Source organism: Lepisosteus platostomus, chromosome 8, assembly GCF_059453375.1.
Source record: "Lepisosteus platostomus isolate fLepPlt1 chromosome 8, fLepPlt1.hap1, whole genome shotgun sequence".
NCBI lineage: Eukaryota > Metazoa > Chordata > Actinopteri > Semionotiformes > Lepisosteidae > Lepisosteus > Lepisosteus platostomus.
Genome location: NC_142618.1, coordinates 2,847,165 through 2,867,006, shown reverse-complemented (window position 1 = coordinate 2,867,006; position 19,842 = coordinate 2,847,165). Strand labels below are relative to the sequence as shown.

The 19,842-nt window shown below is 46.5% G+C and overlaps 1 protein-coding gene across 2 annotated transcripts in view; it reads left to right on the top strand.

Moving 5' to 3' along the window:
- Nucleotides 1-19,842, top strand: part of mib1 (MIB E3 ubiquitin protein ligase 1) — a 104,873-nt gene that overhangs the window by 28,190 nt on the left and 56,841 nt on the right. For both annotated transcript variants that reach the window (XM_088642041.1, XM_088642040.1), the window contains exons 7-12: nucleotides 322-505; nucleotides 2,222-2,366; nucleotides 2,952-3,085; nucleotides 9,511-9,618; nucleotides 11,105-11,302; nucleotides 13,570-13,721. In XM_088642041.1, coding sequence (XP_088498167.1) covers nucleotides 322-505; nucleotides 2,222-2,366; nucleotides 2,952-3,085; nucleotides 9,511-9,618; nucleotides 11,105-11,302; nucleotides 13,570-13,721 — 921 coding nt within the window. The remainder of the gene's footprint in view (nucleotides 1-321; nucleotides 506-2,221; nucleotides 2,367-2,951; nucleotides 3,086-9,510; nucleotides 9,619-11,104; nucleotides 11,303-13,569; nucleotides 13,722-19,842) is intronic.

Below are 19,842 nucleotides of genomic sequence, written 5' to 3'. Positions count from 1 at the left end.
TTACATATTTTCTCTGCTTATGACTTAAATTAGTTTAAGACTTCTGACTTAAAGAGCTCGAATTAGCTTAGCCAGCAGCCATGTCCCCCTGCGGCTCACTGCTGGCAGCCCACTGGAGCTCAGCAGGTGTGAGCCTGGTCAGTACCTGGAGGGGAGACTCCTGGGAAAGCTGAGGCTGCTGCTGGAAGAGGTGTTAGTGCGGCCAGCAGAGGGCGCTCACCCTGCGGTCTGTGTAGGTCCTAATGCCCCAGTATAGTGACGGGGTCTCATTGGAGACGCTCGTGCTGACCTTCCCCCTCTTCTTCCCCCCGTGTGTCGCAGGTGGACGTTCAACCCCGCGGTCCTGACCAAGGCCAACGTGGTCCGCAGCGGAGACGCAGCCGCCGGCGCGGAGGGGGGGTCCTCCCAGTTCATGGTGGGCGACCTGGTGCAGATCTGCTACGACATCGACCGCATCAAGCTGCTGCAGAGGGGGCACGGGGAGTGGGCGGAGGCCATGCTGCCGGTGAGCGATGAGCCCCGGGGTCTCTGTCCTGCCGCAGAGGGGGCACGGGGAGGGGGCGATGAGCCCCCGGGTCTCTGTCCTGCTGCAGAGGGGGCACGGGGAGGGGGCGATGAGCCCTGGGGTCTCTGTCCTGCTGCAGAGGGGGCACGGGGAGGGGGCGATGAGCCCCGGGGTCTCTGTCCTGCTGCAGAGGGGGCACGGGGAGGGGGCGATGAGCCCCCGGGTCTCTGTCCTGCTGCAGAGGGGGCACGGGGAGGGGGCGATGAGCCCCGGGGTCTCTGTCCTGCCGCAGAGGGGGCACGGGGAGGGGGCGATGAGCCCCCGGGTCTCTGTCCTGCTGCAGAGGGGGCGATGAGCCCCCGGGTCTGTGTCTATGTCTCTCTGCTGCAGAGGAGAGCGCCTCCTGTAGGGCAGAAGCCGCTCTCTGTTTGGCGAAGTGCTTTAGGGCCCATTTTTATGTGCAGAACGAAAAACATGGAAGGCGGGCTCCTTCATAAGCAGTCTTAAAACCCAGCAGAGACAGGTGAAAGCCGTCTTAACTCTTGTAAGGTAACCTTCTCCATGTCGTGTCTTGCTCCATTTGCTACTATACTAGCAGTTTGGTAGTTCATTGCAACACAGTGTTTCATAGCACTGTTGAATTAGATTCGAGTCGGAGGCATATTTTAGAATCAATTTACTTTTGCAAAACAGCAGGGTGCCTTCATATGAATGCTTTAAGAAATGCCCTGCAAAAAAACATCTTATTCTTCTGTTCTCAGTCCTCCTTCAGTTTGAGTATTTGAGGAGTTGCAGTCTAGTTTTTTCTGGGTCTGACATGCCATTTGGATTCTCTGACTACGCTTCAAACAGGAAGATCATTTTCTTCCTTATTGAATTTAGAATGGTTCTTTTCAGTGCCCTGTTGGATTTTGCTTAGAGGACAAACAGTTCTTATGTTCAGTGGGAAGATATACTGGTTATCCTTCAGATGCTTGAAGGACCTGTATTATCAGCATGCAAGACAGAAATACGGCCCCTTGTATACTTTTCAAAGAAACCATGAATATTTTGTAATGTAAGGGCACTAGGATACTCATGAATACTCACCCATTAATTAGCACTGAGCATATGTTTTAGTTATGCAGTAAAATTTGGGTTTTATTGTAATACTTTTCTATTCTCCTGTCAGCCCAGAGCATAATTATGCTTGTGGGGGTTGGGATGGATATCTGTTCCCTCTTATAAGATGCATAGGATCACTTTAAAGTGACCAGTTATTCTGTATGTTGGCAGCTGCTAGATAAACTTAACAGACCACTGGAAATTCAGTAATCAGGCCTTTTTCCATGTGATAAGAGGCATTAACCTGGGTCCAGACATTCCCCCTCAGAATGTCAGCTTGGATATTGACGTTGTGGAGGGCACTGCACATTAATGCCCCCTTTTTGCATTTGAGATCTGTGGTGTGACAGGAGGGAGGCTTGTTATCCGTTGGTCCTTTCTGAAGGGCTGTGGCAGACCTGAATGAGGAGCTGCTGTGCTCCTGTGGAAGGGAGTGCCGGGATCGGTCTGGCTCCGGGTTGTACGCAGAGCACCTCCCCGGCAAACGACGTCGCGCACTTTTAGAAACGGTCGATCTGCAAGCGCGGCCGTTCCTGCCGCTGCCGGTCGCCCCCTCCCCAGGGCCGAGGGTCCCTGCGCGGCGGGTCAGCTCGCTCTTTTTGTGTGCCGCAGACGCTGGGGAAGGTGGGCCGGGTCCAGCAGATCTACTCGGACAGCGACCTGAAGGTGGAGGTGTGCGGGACGTCCTGGACTTACAACCCCGCGGCCGTCACCAAGGTGGCTCCTGCCGGCTCCGCCGTCACCAACGCCTCCGGAGGTACGGGCTGGGCGGCGCTGGGCGCGGTGGCGGGGCCCGCGGGGGCGAATGAGGCCGCAGTGTCGGCGGGGCCCGCTGAGCGCTGGTGGGGACGTAGCTTCCAGCTCTGGATGCAGCTTAAGACAAAGCAAAACAAGGAAGAGACGTCAATTCTGTACTTTCTCGCACAAATGTTTAGAAATGCAGTAAGTAACGCAAAGAGATTGAAATGCACCCTAAGCTACGAGTCCCAGAGTAGACGCTTCTGAAATGTGTTTGCTGTTTTCCCCAGCCCTATTATTCGTAGTGACCTCAGCAAGTCAGGTCATTGTGTACCAAGACTGGGGTTAATCTGGTACTGTAAGTTCATTGTTTTCTGGGAAAGTCAGCCCTGGTGTGAGTGTGTGTGTGTGCCCTGCGATGGACTGGCGTCCTGTCCAGGGTGTGCCCTGCCTTGCTCCTGTTGCTTGCTGGGATAGGCTCCGGCTCTCCTGTGACCCCGCGCTGGATGAAGCGGTCGGGGAGTGGGTGGTGTTAGGCTTGTGGGTACCAGGACAGGAGGGCGCTACGCTGGTGAAGACGATGTGCGGACGTGCTTTCCTGCAGAGCGCCTGTCCCAGCTCCTGAAGAAGCTCTTCGAGACCCAGGAGTCGGGTGACATTAACGAAGAGCTGGTCAAGGCAGCGGCCAACGGGGACCTCGCCAAGGTGGAGGACATCCTGAAGCGGCCCGACGTCGACGTGAGTCCTCCGCCTGGGCCGTGTCGGAGACCCTCCGGGAACGGGGCTGTCCCGTCGCCTTCGCCAGCGCCCGGCTTCTCCCCCACCCCCTTCACGGCGGGCTGCACATGCTGCTGGTTTTCTTGGAGCGGAGGTGGAGGACGAGCAAAGGCACTGCGTGGGCGAGGGACCCTGCGGGTGGTTTTGGCGGAGATGCAATCGTTGTTTGAGGATATTGATCTGATGTGGTGAGCCCTTGGTCTGAACATCCATCATTTCTCACCTGTGCTGAAGGCTCTTGTTTTACTGACACTGTTCTGTGAGCTCCAAGGCCAGCTCCAGAGGTTCCCTTGTTACCCCTCTTAATGATGATTCTTCTTGACATACCATGAATCAGGCAGGATTTTGTAAAGCCTGACAGGTCTCCACACCGACCTGCAAGAACTGAGCTGTTTTTAGGTTTTGTTTACTGGGGAATGTTATAAGATACGAGACCTCGTTGAAGAGCACAGAAGTTAATTAATAGTGGTGAGCCACGGAGTTACAGCAGACTGAGGCCAGAACTAAAACTGCGCAGTGATAGAGCGCGGCTGTTTTTGTTTTGCATCACGTAGCATAGAAGAAGTTGTAGAAAAGACAGAAAAGGCAACCTCCTGAATCCATTTATGCCCCGCGTTCAGAAGCCGAAAGGGAGTGTTTGCTGTAGCTGATGGGAGCAATAACTTCTCGAGCTCTTTTATTTTGGCTGCGAGATGTTGGTATCTGGATACTGCATGGACTGAGGGGGAGAGGTTTTATTGAACCATTTGCAACTTGCTATGGGCCTGAGTCACACACTTCAGGGAAATGAGTTTGCTCTGCATCTGAGAATGGGCTATTTATATGCAGTTCTCAACTTCTGGAAACAATTAGGTTATTAAAAATGACAAATGCCTCATTTCATGGCACCATGGGCTTCATCCTTATGCCTGAAGGGTTTGTTTGTTCACAGTTATTGCAGTGTAGCACAGAATGTGACCTTTAGAGCCCTACTGCGGGATTCAGACTCCAAACCACAGAGGTGCACTTGGCCATGCAGGCAAGTAGCCGTACAGGCAGAGAGCAGCTGGCTGAGGCTTTGCATTCTGTGATCTGATCCAGGCTTGACTGAAGATGAATGTACTGCTCTTGCTCATCTTGAGATTGTTTCAAACACCCTATTTGATCCCTAATGCACCTGTGCAAAAACGGAAAATAATGTCATAGTATTCACCAGAGAAAACAAAACCTGTCGCCCAACAAAAGAAAAATTGAAAACTTTTAAAGCACTCCAACTCTCCAAATTGAGGTGCATCAATTTCCACTTCTAGAGTAGAGTGTTGCATCAGTAATTTATCAGTGTTTAATTAATCTTTAGGAACACCTGACATTTGTTGCACCTAGTATTTTAGACACAATGCTTTCTCACATATTTAATCAGATGCCTGGTTTGTGATCTGCAGTTTTAAGACTTGAAGTCTCTGGCGACGACTAAAGGGTTATCATTTTTTAATGTGGCGGAGTAGCTCTTTGTCCAGCTGTGTGTGTGAGTGACTGTTATCACTTCCACACTTTGTGAAGAGCATCGATTGTAGTAGCCTTCAGGATTATCATTAAGGTTAGGGTTCCTGTTGGGCAGGTGAATGTTTTTTTTGTCTCTGGCCGGAGTACTCAGGACTGTGCTATTGCACTGGTGTCCAGGGTAGTGAGGGGCTGTGGATGTGGTCTTCCCACAGGCCTGTGGTGGGGCTGCTTGCAGTGGGTCACTCTGAACAACACAGAGCTGGCATGGACTGGAGGAGCGGGCGCGGCTCTTACTAACAGCACTGCAGGCTCGCGGGCATCTGCCCAGTCTAAGGGGGCAGAGGTAGCAAGCTGGAGATGCCTCGGCCACCTGATAATCAGGAGCGCATCTGATTATGCGTTGTAGCTTGCGCCATCATCGCCCCAGTGTAGCTTGCGCCATCATCGCCCCAGTGTAGCTTGCGCCATCATCGCCCCAGTGTAGCTTGCGCCATCATCGCCCCAGTGTAGCTTGCGCCATCATCGCCCCAGCCGGCTGGTAGCCCAAAACAGAACGGGTGAAACGTGTTTATCAGGACTTGGCCTGTTCAAGCACTTTTACTAGTTGGGCTGCGTGTCACAGTCTTTTATCTATCAAATTAAGCTATTGGCTAGCAGTGACGATTTTGTTTTGTCTGTGCTCGTGGATTTAGGGATTTCCTTTAAAGGAAGTGTATGCCGTACTGCAGGCAGTATGATAACCTCCTAGAGGTTGTGTGCGTGTGCACAGGGTTTACTGTACTTTTGAGTGCCAAGTTTGGGAACGTTTCTTCACCGGCCTACTCATTTCTAGGAAACGTTGTGAAGACTGGTGAGGCAGTCCTCAGGAGGCAAAGGGCCGTTTCGTAAGCCAAAACAGCTCATAAGCCATCACCTTTAAAATCTGTCGGCGAGTATTTGAAATTCACTTTCCCCTCCCGTGTCAGGTTTTCTTCCCGTGGCGTGTAGAAGAGTAAATACACGAGGGAGAGGTCATCGCGAGCGTGGGAGCACGAATCTGTTCTTCTGTGTGCAAGGTCCTTGCTTTCCGGCCCTCCTGCTGCTTTCCCTTCTCATTGTGGAGGCGTCATGAACAGCCTTCGGTTCCCAGCGCCGTGCCCGGGAGGTGGCCTGTCCCCTGGAGGACAGGCGTGGCTGTTGCCGGACTCGGTGCTGCAGCAGGGGGTTGCCAGTGTGTTCTGCAGCACATCTCCTCAGCCACACGCACACCAAGCGTCCCATTCCACAAATATCACTGCCTGGGCCTGCGTGCTCTTGATCTAACTGGGAAATGTGGACGTTGCTTCTTCGGAGAAGTGGCCATTAGGATTCCCTTAACATTCTATCTGCTGCTGACTTCCTGAAACTTTAATGTCACGCGCTGTTATTTTTCTTTTTGCTGCCGAGTTTCAGTTGTTAAAAGTTAGGTTGTGTGGTATTTTCCCCAACATCTCATAGTTTCTCACAGGCCTGGCCCTTGTTATCAATTTCACAATCCACATTTGTATCGGTTTTGTGATTTGTCGAGCAGAAGTGATGTCTTTGTCAGTGGATTCCAATTCTTTTTTCAGGACTGTTCCACAGAGCAGATCTGCTCTGATATAGCAGTGAAGTTAAGTTAATTACCACACAAGCAGGAAAGTCTATTCTTGTGTGTGACTGCCTGTGGACAGATGGCAAATGTCTTTTGTTTTTAAACATCCACAGGTGTGATTCACTGTGTAGTTGTATGTCAAGACTAGCTCTATTTGTCATATTGCAAAATATGAACCAATTAATATAACACACTGTAATAAATCACTTGTGTATTAAAGTGTCCCAGATAACACCTAAGATTTAGCTGAATCCTTAGCTGCTCTACTGAAATACGTGTACCTGATGAGAACTGGTTCCTGAGAAATCTTCAAATTTCCCAAAATACTTCAGAAGTTTATAAACAGCATTTGTCCTGAATAGAGTAATCTAGTTGATTGGCTGTTGTTTTTTTTCAAAATGCAATTACAATTGCATTTGCTTACTTTTTACGAGGTTAACAAACTTTTTTCAAGAGTGTAGAATACAGTAATGTAGAATATTTCTCAAAAATATAAATCTGTTTATGGATCATAGATCATGGCACTTTGTACTAAATGCACTTCATCCCACTGATGCCCCTCTCTGGTAGTGCTTTTCCATGTTGACCTTACCTTAGATACCATTGCTTGTGAAACGCGCAGTTGAGCTTTCTAGGTCACTGGAGTTCCTGCCCAACTCACCCCAACAATCACCCCTCTTTCACAGACACCGAGGTCACCCCGGGCAGCCATGATCATCATAATTATGGAAACCAGGCCTCTCCAGCATTTTGATACATGACCCTGAGCATGCAGGGGTGTTACTTGCTTCCCTAACACAAGTCACACCTGTGTGAAAGCCCTTTCTCCCGGTGTGTTTGATGTCCCTCCTTTATCCTGGGGTTCCTGGCTTAAGTATGAGAAGTACCATATGAAAAAAAATAACAGACAGCTGCACAGCTTGTTAAGTGTACAAAACCCTTTGTTAAATCTGTTCTCGCTGTTACTTATTTTTGCGCCGTCTGCTTATTTTCTGCCAGATTTGCTTAGATTTATTAATGACTGAGAAGTATCTATTCGTTTGGATACAGGAAGAAAATGGGGGGGGAAAATCGTAACGTGGACATTTTCAATTTCAACATTGTTTTCCGGGCCTTAAAAATATGAGCCGTTAGTCACAGCAGCCAAAAGCTTGACAGCCACGGCAACCGGTTCCTGTTCTGTAAATTGATAAAGTGATGTTTTGTGATTGAGCCAGGCAAAATGTCTTTAACGTTACCATTTTAACTAGGGTGCTTATCTAAGGCAGCTGGCAGGGAGATGGACAGGCTGTACAGCTGGGCTGCTGCCTGCACCACCGACGGGGAGGAATGGTGGGAGGCATCTTTCCCACTGCGAGATGCGCCCTATCCTGAAAGTGTTCAGACTGGGACCTCATTCTCTTCAGCAGGGAATACACTGGGTAGCCTTATGACTTGTGAGGATTAGAAAATCAAAGTTCAAAAGCCTTTTACTCTGACTTAGTTGTGACAACACTGCTGCTGAAAGAATTGATGGTATCATCTTGACGATACTATCTTCAGTTTCATTAAATGGAGTGTGGGGTTGTTGTACGTTATTTTTTGATTAATTTCAGTTCACAGTCATCAAATATGGTGCTTTTCTTCACTCAGAAGAAAATTGTCCAGCTCTGTGACTTGCAGTTTCTAATTTAGTTCAGTAATAGCTTTTGACTTAACGCGTCTTCAGTGTTCAGAATAATACCTTGTGGCCACTGCAAGCACAGTTCGAGTTTAAACAACTTTGAAAGCCCAGTTTGTTTCCATTGAAAGCTCCCTGCACTGACATTTTTAATGGTTTCAGCTCAAGTGTGGGGCAGGAGACTAATAAATGTTAACTTATTACAGCCTAATAACCCCTGTTAATTGTGTGCAGCAGTATATTCAGAACTTGGTTATGTGCAGGAATAATAAAGGTGCTTCATGAACTTTTCTGTGAGCGCCATACCAATAGCGAATTGGTATTAACTCTATTGTAGCAGCAGTGAAGCCGAATTTGAGGAAATCCACACATACAAAGAGATGTGTGTGGCAGTGATTGAAAGGAAGCAGGAGGTTGTCAACATGTTAGGACTGTAGGATTGATGTTCTTCCACTGCCGGTCTTCGCCAAACCTCTCTCTTAAGTCTGGATTCCAGGGCTGTGTTTGATAGTCATTGGAAACGTTAACGTTGTTCCTTTTCCCCACAGGTGCTACTTAGAGAAAACATATTTACAAAGAAATTGAATGTATCCTCATGCTTTTCCTTTTATGGTAGTTCTTTCCCTTCTTCCAGTCTGCAGTCACCCCCATGCCATAACGACCAGGACACTGGGGAAAAATAATACCGGCACAAAGCAAGATAGATTGGTGTTCTTTTCACTTTATTCTTCGTCTAAAAGGGTGACAATTTGTGTTTGGCATCACCATTCTACATATAATACACATTAAAAATATACAGTCCTAGCCATACAACAGTGCATTTACACACATCACACTTTGACTATTTTACACTACGGTGTGGAGCGGTGGCACTGTGGGTCTGGATCTGCGCCGGTTGCAGGTTCAAATCCTGCTGCCGGCAGGGGAATACTACTCCATTGGGCCCCTGAGCAAGGCCCCTCACCCCAACTGCTCCAGGGGTGCCATATAAATGCTCTGACCCCCAGCTTCTCTCCCTGTCTGTGTGTCTCATGGAGAGCAAGCTGGGGTGTGCGAAAAGACAAGTTCCTAATGCAAGAAATTGTGTAGGGCTAATAAAGTGATCTGGTGTTATCTGATCATACCCCAACAGCTTCATACGGGAAACAGACACTTTGCTGCAATTAATAAGCTGACTGCACAGGGAACACTAGTAGTCTTGTAGATGTTTTTCTTGGCCACAGTCATTCTGAACTGCCTCCCTGAAGGCAGTAGTCAGAAATGGGATTGAAGAGGGTGAGAGTCATGGAGGATCAGCTGAGCTTTCCTAGTTCCTAGACACAAGCCTCGGCTGTATTGGTACTTTTGTTTATCTTCTTGCAGTGCTCTGTTTTTTATGGCATGGTGGTCACCATAGCCTGAAGCCTAGTCTCTCACACGGGTTTATGGCCCTTGTCAGTTTTTCAGCGGCCTGACAGACTGCCTCACGCTTTCCAGAAGAAAAATTGCAAAGTGACATGGTTCCTTGTTCAAGAAACACTGGCAATGCGACGCACCATAAATCCTGAGAGGTGCATCAATATTCATGTGTTGTGTGCTTCACATGGAGTTCAGCTCTAACTTGCACTGTCTGCTGCTGGTAATATTTTTTAGGTGAATGGACAGTGTGCTGGGCACACAGCTATGCAGGCAGCCAGTCAGAATGGACACGTGGATGTGCTGAAATTGCTTCTCAAACATAATGTGGACTTGGAAGCAGAGGTATGTTCATCTCTTTACATGCTACCTGAGAACCATGGTACCCTCACAGCATTTTAATCTCCGACTGTGTTGAAGTAAAATGCTGTAAAACGGGAAATTCATATGCTAATCTACTGCTGGCTTTCATCCTCATGCGTAATCTACAGTGTAATAGAATAATAGTGTTGTTAAATATCGGTTCAATTAAAACTGATCAAGTTCCAAAGCAGTGGAGCTAAGTTGGCTTCTACTAAAGAAACAAATTTAACATGAATGAAGTATTTTTATATGCATGGCATAACCTTAGTGAAAAGCATCATAAAAGAAACAGGCTGTTAATATGCATCATGTCAACTGTGCTCTGAAAAGCTTTTTATATTCACTTTAAAAAACAGTACACTGCTGGGAGAACGAGCATCATTATTCATTGACCCACTAAGTTTCTTAAGGTTTAACTACATATTACCAAGGTTTTATGTCATTTATGGCTTCATATCACTTATTTTAGGAGATCTGTGTTTAGTGTTAAGTATTTCTGGCGTAATGCTCTTGTGTAGTGTCTGTGCATGGGGAAAAAGCTATTGGACCACCTTTAAATCTGTTGCTATTGACAGTTCTTGTTGATGGCTGATGAGGATATAGGCTGTTCTATAGGAACTGCCTCCCTTAAAAGTCAGGTTTTGTGAGGCAGTAGAAGGAGATCATTTTATACATTTCTCCCATTTGTTTTAGAGTTGTAATGCAGAATCTCTGGTTAAAAGTAAGCCACTGAGATATGAGAGATCTGCACTATGACTGTTAAAAATCTCAATAGTAGTCTTGATTTACTAAACTTTTAACCAGGAGTATGTTATGATGTTTTTTTTCCCTCTAAAAGTGATTTAGATGCACACAACTTAGAAGTGATAAAAGATGCCAGTTTGTGTGTAGGTAAGGTAAGCACTGCAGCATTAACAGCTTCTGATCATTGCTAGAAATAAAATACACAGACTGCACCTGATGAAAGCAAGTCTGATGTTTTCTCCTCACTGAATATTCTACTTTTATGTTTGTTCAAAGCCTTTTCTTTATGCAACGCACAGATTCACTGAAGAGAATCAGTGTTGCAGATTCTATGATGCAGGTGACGCATAACTTGCGTTTTTCTTTTCGAACTTTGTTTCTAATGAATGAGTTGCCCACCAGGGCAACCAATCAGGGTTGTTTTGTTTTTTACGTTTCATGATTAAAGCCAAGCTGTAGAGCTCTCTTGTAGGGCTTACCATAAAATGCAAGCTTTTCCATTAGCGCTGTCCTGAGAGTGGTAGAGAGCCACTGATGAAGACCTCTGCTGAAAAGTGATGTTACTTTTACCCAAAAGACCTTTTGCTGCTGACCTTGTTGTGGACGCGGAAATCTCTAGTGAAATGTTATAAGCGGTGCCGAGCTTGTTCCTGTGCTGCACGTCTGGACGAGGAGGCTGTTTAGCCCGGCCAGTGGGAGTTCACCAGTGGTGTCCATGTTGTAGGACAAAGACGGAGACAGGGCTGTGCACCACGCTTCTTTTGGAGACGAAGGATCGGTCATCGAGGTTCTGCACAGAGGGGGAGCGGACCTGAATGCTCGAAACAAGCGCCGACAGACCCCCTTGCACATTGCGGTCAATAAAGGGCACCTGCAGGTGGTAAAGACTTTGCTGGACTTCGGCTGCCATCCCAGTCTTCAGGTACAGTAAAGGCTGTCAATTCCAAGTCTCTTTCTTTTCTGGGAGACTTTCCCAGGTTTTCACAGCGTCGTTCATTCTTATTTTCCGATTTTTACAATGAATGCCTCGGAGCTCTTGGGTCCTGAATCTGACACTGGAGAGGAGCTCCCTCTGTGTGGAGCATGCATGTTCTCGTTGAGCTCACTTGTGTGTGTGCCGGGTGATTAGGTTTATCTGCCGCCTCACGCTGGCTAGGTTAATTGGTCTCTCTCCTGGGAGGTCTGGCTTTCTTTCCCAGGTGTCATCCTGCCGTACTCCCTGTGCTCCCGAGGTATTCTCGGGATTGCTCTGCCCCTTGCCAGGAATGAGCAGCTCTCTGACAGTGTGAAAACGATTATAAAAACATCTTGTTAATAATAATACATCTTGTACAGCTTGCGTACCTCTCTGCACCGAGCAGTTAAAAATAGAAAAATTGGTTCATTTCCAGTTCATAGGTGGTTTGTAATCCCCCCCCCCCATGAATAAATTGCTAAATAGTTGTATATAATATGCATCTATAACATATACAGAATGTGCCTGTGATTGTAAGGATATAGATCATTTTAGACATCATTATAGACAGAAAAGTCTTTTATAACTGCCTTATTTCTCTCGTTCTGCCTTTCCTTTTGTGGCTTGGTGCAGAGCGTCTTAGAAAGGACACCTTTGATTTTCCGTGTTGCGGATTAGAAACTGTCCCATCGCTCTCCAGTCCGCTGTAGCTCTGCTTCAAACAGCTCTTCTGGATTGAAACCAGCTGCATTACTTTCTTCTAACTTTGCTTGACGAAATACAGATGTGCGGTTTCGTACGGTTTATAGCAATGTTGTTTGGGAAACCTGTGCTCTGCCTGGTTCTTAAGAAGAGCCCTTTTTTCTTGTAAACCACTGCGACAGCTTGCGGTTTCTGGTTACTGCCTCCTTCTCCTGCTTGTTCTGCTCCCTTTTAAAGAGCTGTCAAGATGTGCTGTCCGTCCGCGAGCAGGTCCTACCCCAGCTGTGTACTCTGGCGCTGGGCTCATAGTTAACAAATTAGCAAGCTCTTTACTTGTGAAAGACAGTCAAGACTTGAGGAGAAGAATTAAGAAGTGAGGGTAGAGCAGAGATATGTGATTGTTTGGAGAAGCTTGTCAGGATGTCGAGTTGGTTTGTGTCCGTTTACTTTTGACGTGGTATTTCTGGAATCCAGTCAGGGTCTGAGCACATTTTATTGACTGAAAGGGAGAGAGTTTCAATGTCTTGTTTCCCTGTTGCCTGATAGATTTATTATTAATGTGGACACTAATGTACAGACTAGGCCTTGCTTCTTTTTTTTTTATAAAACCATGGTTTTGTTCAGTACTCCCGGATATTATAACTTATTAGAGTTAGCATTTGAAGATTGTTCATTTCTCTAGGCTGTCCCTCCTATCTCCTTTCTGCAGCTCTTGGTGGGCTTGCTTTAGATATTCTCTTTTAACAGCCAGCCGTAACAGTTTTTCTGCCCCCTCTTCCTTTCTCCCTCCTGTGATTGTTACTCTCTCTCAAAACAACTTTGTCCATCTGGGCAGCTGCCCAGCTAACCAGTGTGCGAAATGAATCGAGTTGTCGTTACTGGTCCAGTAACACGCGTTGCTTGTCATTTTTGCTTAGAAATATCAAACAAGTGTTCTAATCTTCTACAAGTTTCTGTACAGCAGATTCTCAGTTTAGTGCAGAATGAGAGAAAACTTATAGTGCCAACTGAATAGATGTGCTGTGCCTTAAGCTGCTGACTGAAGCATTTTGCTTATGGATGAGCTGAATAAGTTGGGAAATATTACATTTTAGATGGAGCCACTTGCATTTCAAGCTTAAATGCTGCAATTCATTTAATTGTCATTACCTGTTATTAGTTTCACCACTTATGGAGTTCAGAAGGATATTGTGCTTTATTAATATATTTTTGCAAAAAATGGCAAGTGATACAGATCCTAGGCACATAGGATCAGCCAGCTGCCATGTCACCTGCAGCTCACCACTGGCAGCCCACTGGAGCTCAGCAGGTGTGAGCCTGGCCAGTACCTGCAGGGGAGACTCCTGGGAAAGCTGAGGCTGCTGCTGGTAGAGGTGTTAGTGGAGCCAGTAGGGGAGCTCACCCAGACTGTTGCCCCACTCCAGCCACGTTGCTGTAGGGAGAAAGGGCAGTGCGGGGTCCGTAGAGGGGAGGGGGGGGGGTATTGGGAGAGGCGGTGAAGGGCTGTTTAACGCCGTCACGTGTACGGACAGGACTCGGAAGGAGACACCCCTCTCCACGACGCCATCAGCAAGAAGCGAGACGACATGCTGTCCGTGCTCTTGGAGGCTGGGGCTGATGTCACCATCACGAACAACAGCGGCTTCAACGCCCTCCACCACGCCTCTCTGCGCGGGAACCCCAGGTAAGACAGCGGCTCTCTCCCCCGGGCGAGCTCCGGCAGCGCCGCCCGCTTGCCAGCCGTCCTCCTGCGTGTGTGTTGCTGTTTAGTCGTTTCGCGATTGGTCACAAGTATGATTGTACAAGTTCCCATGTACTGGTTTACGTTTGGCTGCGGTAGCTGGGAAGTTTCAGGGAGATTGTTTGTTGATCAAAGGCTGACTCGGAGGGCGCGCGCCAACAAAAAGTATTTCTAAGTTTGTGTGTCGAATTATCGCTTGGACTGTTTGCTGGAGCACAGCTGCAGCCCACGGCTGTTTGAGAGAGGGATATTCTGTTAGTATTTATAAACCCTGCTCACCAACGCAACAGATGTGTTTTCTCCGGAAGAGCGTTGGTGAAAGTGTTGCTTTCCAACAAAACACCTCCAACGACCTCGGCGGCACTCCCGGCTTCCTCGTGTAGGTGTGGGGTCATCATGTGGCCGCGAGCCGGGTCTGCAGGTGGCACCCCCTGCCTGGAATTAGCTGCCCGTGTTGCTCCCAGAGAATCCAAACTAATTAATGCTGTAATTTTGTAAAACATCCTGTGTTTATGGCCGACTTGGTCTTTCTTGATTGATGAATTTCCGTAAGTGATTATTATTAGGATGTGATTTTCGGTGTACAAACCTTTAAGCATTGGAAACCTGTTGCCTGGTGTGGTTCATTTGTTTAACTGCTTCATCATTTAAATAAAGACAGGAGCTGGGTCTCTGAGACTATCAGTGAACTGGCCATCTTAAGTTCAAATCAGAGCTGCATGTTACAGATACTGTACATTCTTTTATTGCATTATTTTTGGGTTGGTATGTGAATTTGAATACGTTATTTTTCGTGCTGATGTAATAGTGTTTGGCCACAGTCATGCTTCGTGTGCCTGAAATCAACTTGGAATCATGTTTTAGGTTATTTGTGAATCTTTAATTTTTCTGTCTTAATGCCTTTTAAGCTGGTGTATTTTGCGCAGCTTCACGAGTGAACTGCTTGCTAACTTTGGGCCGTCTCCCTTGTGTTCTTTGTCATTGCTCACGGCATCGCTATTAGTTATTACAGACTGAGAAATGGGGTGAACAGTCAGGTGGTCTCGTCGTCCTTGATAAGAGCTATTTATGGCTTTGCTGGGAGTGTGCGCAGTGATGAATTGCTTGCGATTGTGGGACCAAAGCAGAGGTTTGGTCGGTTTGTTCTGTGTGAAGTTTGCACTGGCTGATGCAAGGACGCAGCCCAGTGATGTCTCAGACAAGTTGGACTGTACTGGTGGAAGTGTGCAGTACGGTGCCTTTTATTGAATTGAGGGCACTCGATCAATGGCAGGCTGGGTTGATTCTAAATCCGGTAAACCTGTATTGCAATTGTCTTCCAGTTAGTCTGCAGCTTAGCTCTGTCATTATTGTGTTCTAACGGGTTCTATACAAATTAATATACAAATGTTGTTCGTCATCCTGGTCGAATTCATGTCAAAGAGAAAACTCTGTTAGCAAAATACATAGTTTGTCATCATCAATGTCTTTTTAAACAAAGTTTTCTTCTGTCAGTGTTCTGTATAGGTTTACTTGCGGGTTTTGTTTCAGTGTTAAATTCAGATCCTGTGAGTTGAAGTGGTTATGCCACTGACACAATCATACAACTGCTACTTCGACAATATTGGGGTCAGCAGTTTTGTTTTTTAGCTATTTTAGCTAAGAAAGCATAGCTAAGAAGCAAGGAAATTGCCATTTTCCCACGTGTCGCTGATAAATTGCACCAAATGCACCTTTCCGCTCTCCATTGTGTTACAGGGCAGTTGGCAAGAGTTGCAATAAAGCTGTTCTGAAATCACACAGGGCTTGACTTATTTAAATTAAAAAAGGCTTCTTTTTGTTTTATTTTGAGTCTTGCCCATGCCTTTGTGTAGCCATTAATAATGCCTGACCCAGTCGCAAAACCATCTGTTATTCAGTAGTTCTGTAGACCCAGAAGTCAAAACGTGATCAGCTGCTGTGAATTCTGTGAAATATTTGCTGGGTTTGAAATTGTAAAAGCACAATAATCGATATTTATTACGGTCTCATAAAAACATATTTTCCCCAGTGATCTGTACAGTGGCCACCTAAAGCCCTAGATATATATCCTTACACAGCTTTTTTTTATTTCTTGGCTGACTTGTGAAGTTTTCAAATGCTGCATTTTATTTCAGTGTCCCCTTAGGACCACCACAAAATGAGCTGAAATTCATTTTTATTTTTATTGTTGTTTCTTAAGCCATCCCAGGTCTTTAATGTACCGTCTCTTCGTGGATTATTAGGAAGACTGAGTTGTTTTAAATGCCTTCGGAATAAATGAAGAGTGGTTTTTGGAGTTTTTGCACAGTACTCAGTATAGCCACCATAAGATGCTATAAAGTCAGCTGTTTATCATATATACTCTGATATTTCAGGTCTATCTCTGTGACATGTTGTCAGATCTAATTTACATTTCGTCTGCCTCCACCTTAAACACTCTTTAATTCATAGGGGTCTGTGGTGAATCGATGTCGCTACACTATAAGACACTTGTGGTATATTTGCCCCAGGTCTGTGAGTAGTGCTGCTTTTTGAACAGTGCTTGCATCACTTGTGATGTCTAATTCAGACATCTATGGCTAGCTGTGGGCAGCACCACTGAGCTAAATTATTGTTCGCCGTGTGACTTGTGTTAAAGGGCTCGCAGGGTTGGTGGAGAGGGAAAACCAAACATATTTAGAAAACAAAGAACCTTCAAGACAGACGAGCAGCAGATTAATCTATCGAACCCGCAGGGCTGTGGGTAATGAGTGTTTTACTGTGGACCACAGCTCTCATCATTCACTGAGTTTGAGAGAGAGAGACAGAGAGGTCTCCCTGTGAGTACAGAAGGGTCTCAAGTTTAAGCTCTACTGGAGGTCTAGAAAGGAAGGAGTAGAAACCACCTGCGAGGGAGATGTGCAGGAAGTAGTGTCAAAGGACAGCAAAGGAAAGCTAAACCAGCAGAGGGTCAGATAGTTAAGTGCTCATGCTAAAATGCCAGGAGTATTAGGAGCCCGGAAGCTACATGAGATTGTGATGTCATTGGAGACAGAAGCAGGGCTAACAGCATTGTGGTGAAGAATACAGTATTTATAGTCTTTCACCACAAAGACAGAGGGGTAGGAGTAGCACTTTACACATACAATAGCATTCAGGCACAAGAACCTAACCTAGACGAATCAAAAGTCTCAGACCTTTAAGGGTTCAGCTGAGAAGGCTGGAGAATGATGTTACACACCACTGAATTCAGGCGTATTCTGCAGTAGTGTATCAGGTGAGTATCTGCGTCAGCATGCGTATGCTGCAAAGGAACAAGTAATAGGTTTATTCCACGCTGAAAAGAAAAGAAAGGAAACACAACGTTTCGACTGCGGAGCCTTCTTCGGATGCATTAAGCAGTATTACAGAGGGAAGTTAAGGGAAATGTGTAAAGGAAGACATAATCATAGAAGGTTGTAATGGTCCACAGAGATTGGGAAGGATTAATAGGGATGTAAATAGCTGACGCTGAAATGGTAGACATTGATAACATCTGCTTTGTAACTCAGTTTGTCAGATCACCTACCAGAGTGAAAGAGGTAAAGAATGGTGGGGTATCCAATTAAAGGTTTAGAAATTACATCAAGCGTTGTTAGAATTGTGCCTGCACTGGTAATACCTGAGGAGGAGGTTGTGCGCAGTTGTGGTCACCGCAGTATAAAACCATTACTGCAGCTCTGGAGTTGGTCCAGAAAAGAGCAGCCAGTTCCAGCTGCGGACTGGCCCGAATGACCAACACTGACATGTCTAAAGAACTGAACCTTACTAACCGTGAAGAGAGTGGACTGAGGTGACCTGCTTCACGTATTCAGAATCCTCCGAGATTGAAAAAGTGAATCCTAGGGACTTTGGAATCAGAATAAACCATGAAACACAAAACCAGAGTACACAAGTGGACACTATATGGGAGTACATTTAAAGCCTGGAGCAGGAGTGAGAGTCTGGGACAAGCTGCCACGGCATGAGTTTACAGTTAATGTTCAAGATACGTTCTTGGACAAGTTCCTCAGATCAATTAGCTGCTAGGACCTAAACGAATGTAATGAACGGAATGGCCTCCGCCCGTTTGCCCTTTTCATATGGTTTTATTTTTATGTCAAGACTCTGGTGTTTGAATCCTGCCATTGATCTCCCAGATTCGTTTTACTAGATATTTAGTAGAGGCCGCACAGTGGACAGCATTACTGCCTCGCACCGCTGGGGCCCTGGGCTCAGTGCTGGACCCGGGGTGCTGTCTGTGCGGGTTTGCATGTTCTCTCCGCGTTCATGTGGGTTTCCTCAGTCCAAAAACATGCTGGTAGGTTAATTGGCTCCTGGGAAAATTTGGCCCTGGTGTGAGTGAGTGTGTCTGTGTGTATCCTGTGATGAACTGGCGTCCCACCCGAGGTGTATACTGCCTTGTACCTGTTGATTAAGATGTAGGACTTTGGTTTGGTTGCCATAGGTGTTCAAAGCCATTTGCTGTGTGAGAAACGTGTATAGCAGGGATCTCCAACCCAGGACCTAGAGAGCCCCAATCCTCCTGGTATTCTAGGTCACTGTTATATTGCCAGTTTCTACAGATTATAGAACAGGCAATTTGCTCAATTAAGTCACTTACAGATAATTTCAGACTAAGCTTTTCTCTTAATTCACTCTTCAGCCCTCTCTTAATTCATCAGATGACTGGCCTGGTCCATCAGTACCTTGCAGGTGTTGCCCATCTGTCAGACTGACCCACTGTCTCCTGGACAGGGCTGGTACCAGGGTCCTGGCGTGTCACAGCATGAAGTCTGGGCAGGAGCTAGTCGCTGGATCGTTTCTTTGCAGTCCTGGTAGAAGGGGTGGGTCAGAATCGTCAGCAGAAGCGAGCTTGGCATGAGCATACATGTATGTGTACCTCATGAACAGGGCCTGCATGCTTGTGCGGTAGAGGAGCTGAGCTTTCGGACCTCCAGCCAGATGCTTGTGTGTCGAGCTGTGGGAAGCCCATTTCCTCAAATGTCTTTGGCTTCCCCTGAACCTGTGGACTCTGAAAAGCTCCCAGCTGAAGCAGGCAGAGGGAGTCCTGTGTGTTCAGGGGGACTCTCTGTTTGCCCTGCCTGTGATTTTCTTCCAGAGGACGGCCTGCTCCCTTATTCTGTTTCAGTGGACGGTTTTCCCCCTGAAACAGTCGGCAGTGAGAGGAATGTAAACAGTGTGGCTAATTACCCGTGACTTCGAAATGCCAGGGACAGGCCTTGCTGTAGCAGCTTGCCCGCAATTTCTTTTTCACACAGTTTGTTAACCTGTATTTTAATCAACCTGCCGGCTCCCAGGTGAAATTCCCCTTTTTGCACAAGAGGCAGGAACGCCCGCAGCGTCATAACCATCACAACAATTAAGAAAATCAAACCATTTTCATAGCTTGTGCTGCCCGAGTTAATCGCCTTGCCTAGCAAGAGTGGTTGTAATGTTGAATGAAGTCGTACACAGTATGCTTAGTGCTTTAATGATATTTCACATATTATGAGCTGTGATTGAGAAAATTGTTAATTAAAAGGGCAATTAATGGTCCAAATGATGAGGAACTAAAAATACTGTAATGTGGTTGGAGTGTGCCTTATTCATTTCCCCCTTCGCTGTTTTTTGCCGAAATGGCAGTGCAGGCAAGCAGAAATGTCTGCTGCTCATTTCCCTGTTGCCCTTAGACATGTTTGATGTGCGCTGTTGACATGAAAAGGAGCGACAGTCTGCTACCTTTCAGAAAAAGCAATCAATTATTTAAAGGACAAGCTCACCGTATACGAAGTATATTGATTGCAGTTCTTACAGGAAGGGTTTGGGCACTGAGTGGATAGGTGGTGTTCCTTTTTTGTTCTAGAGGGTGATCACGGCACAAGTCATGGTGATAGTGCTCCATTTTCCCAGATGTGGTCATTTCTTCGACACAGCTGTCCTCTTTGGTCAGGTTTTAGAAGGGTTTAGGTTGGGGGGGGGCTCTAGTAGCTGAGAGGTGTACAAGAGACATGAGGTTTCTGCTCTCGTGCTAATGGCAGGAGGCAGTGATCTGCGCTTGAAGGAC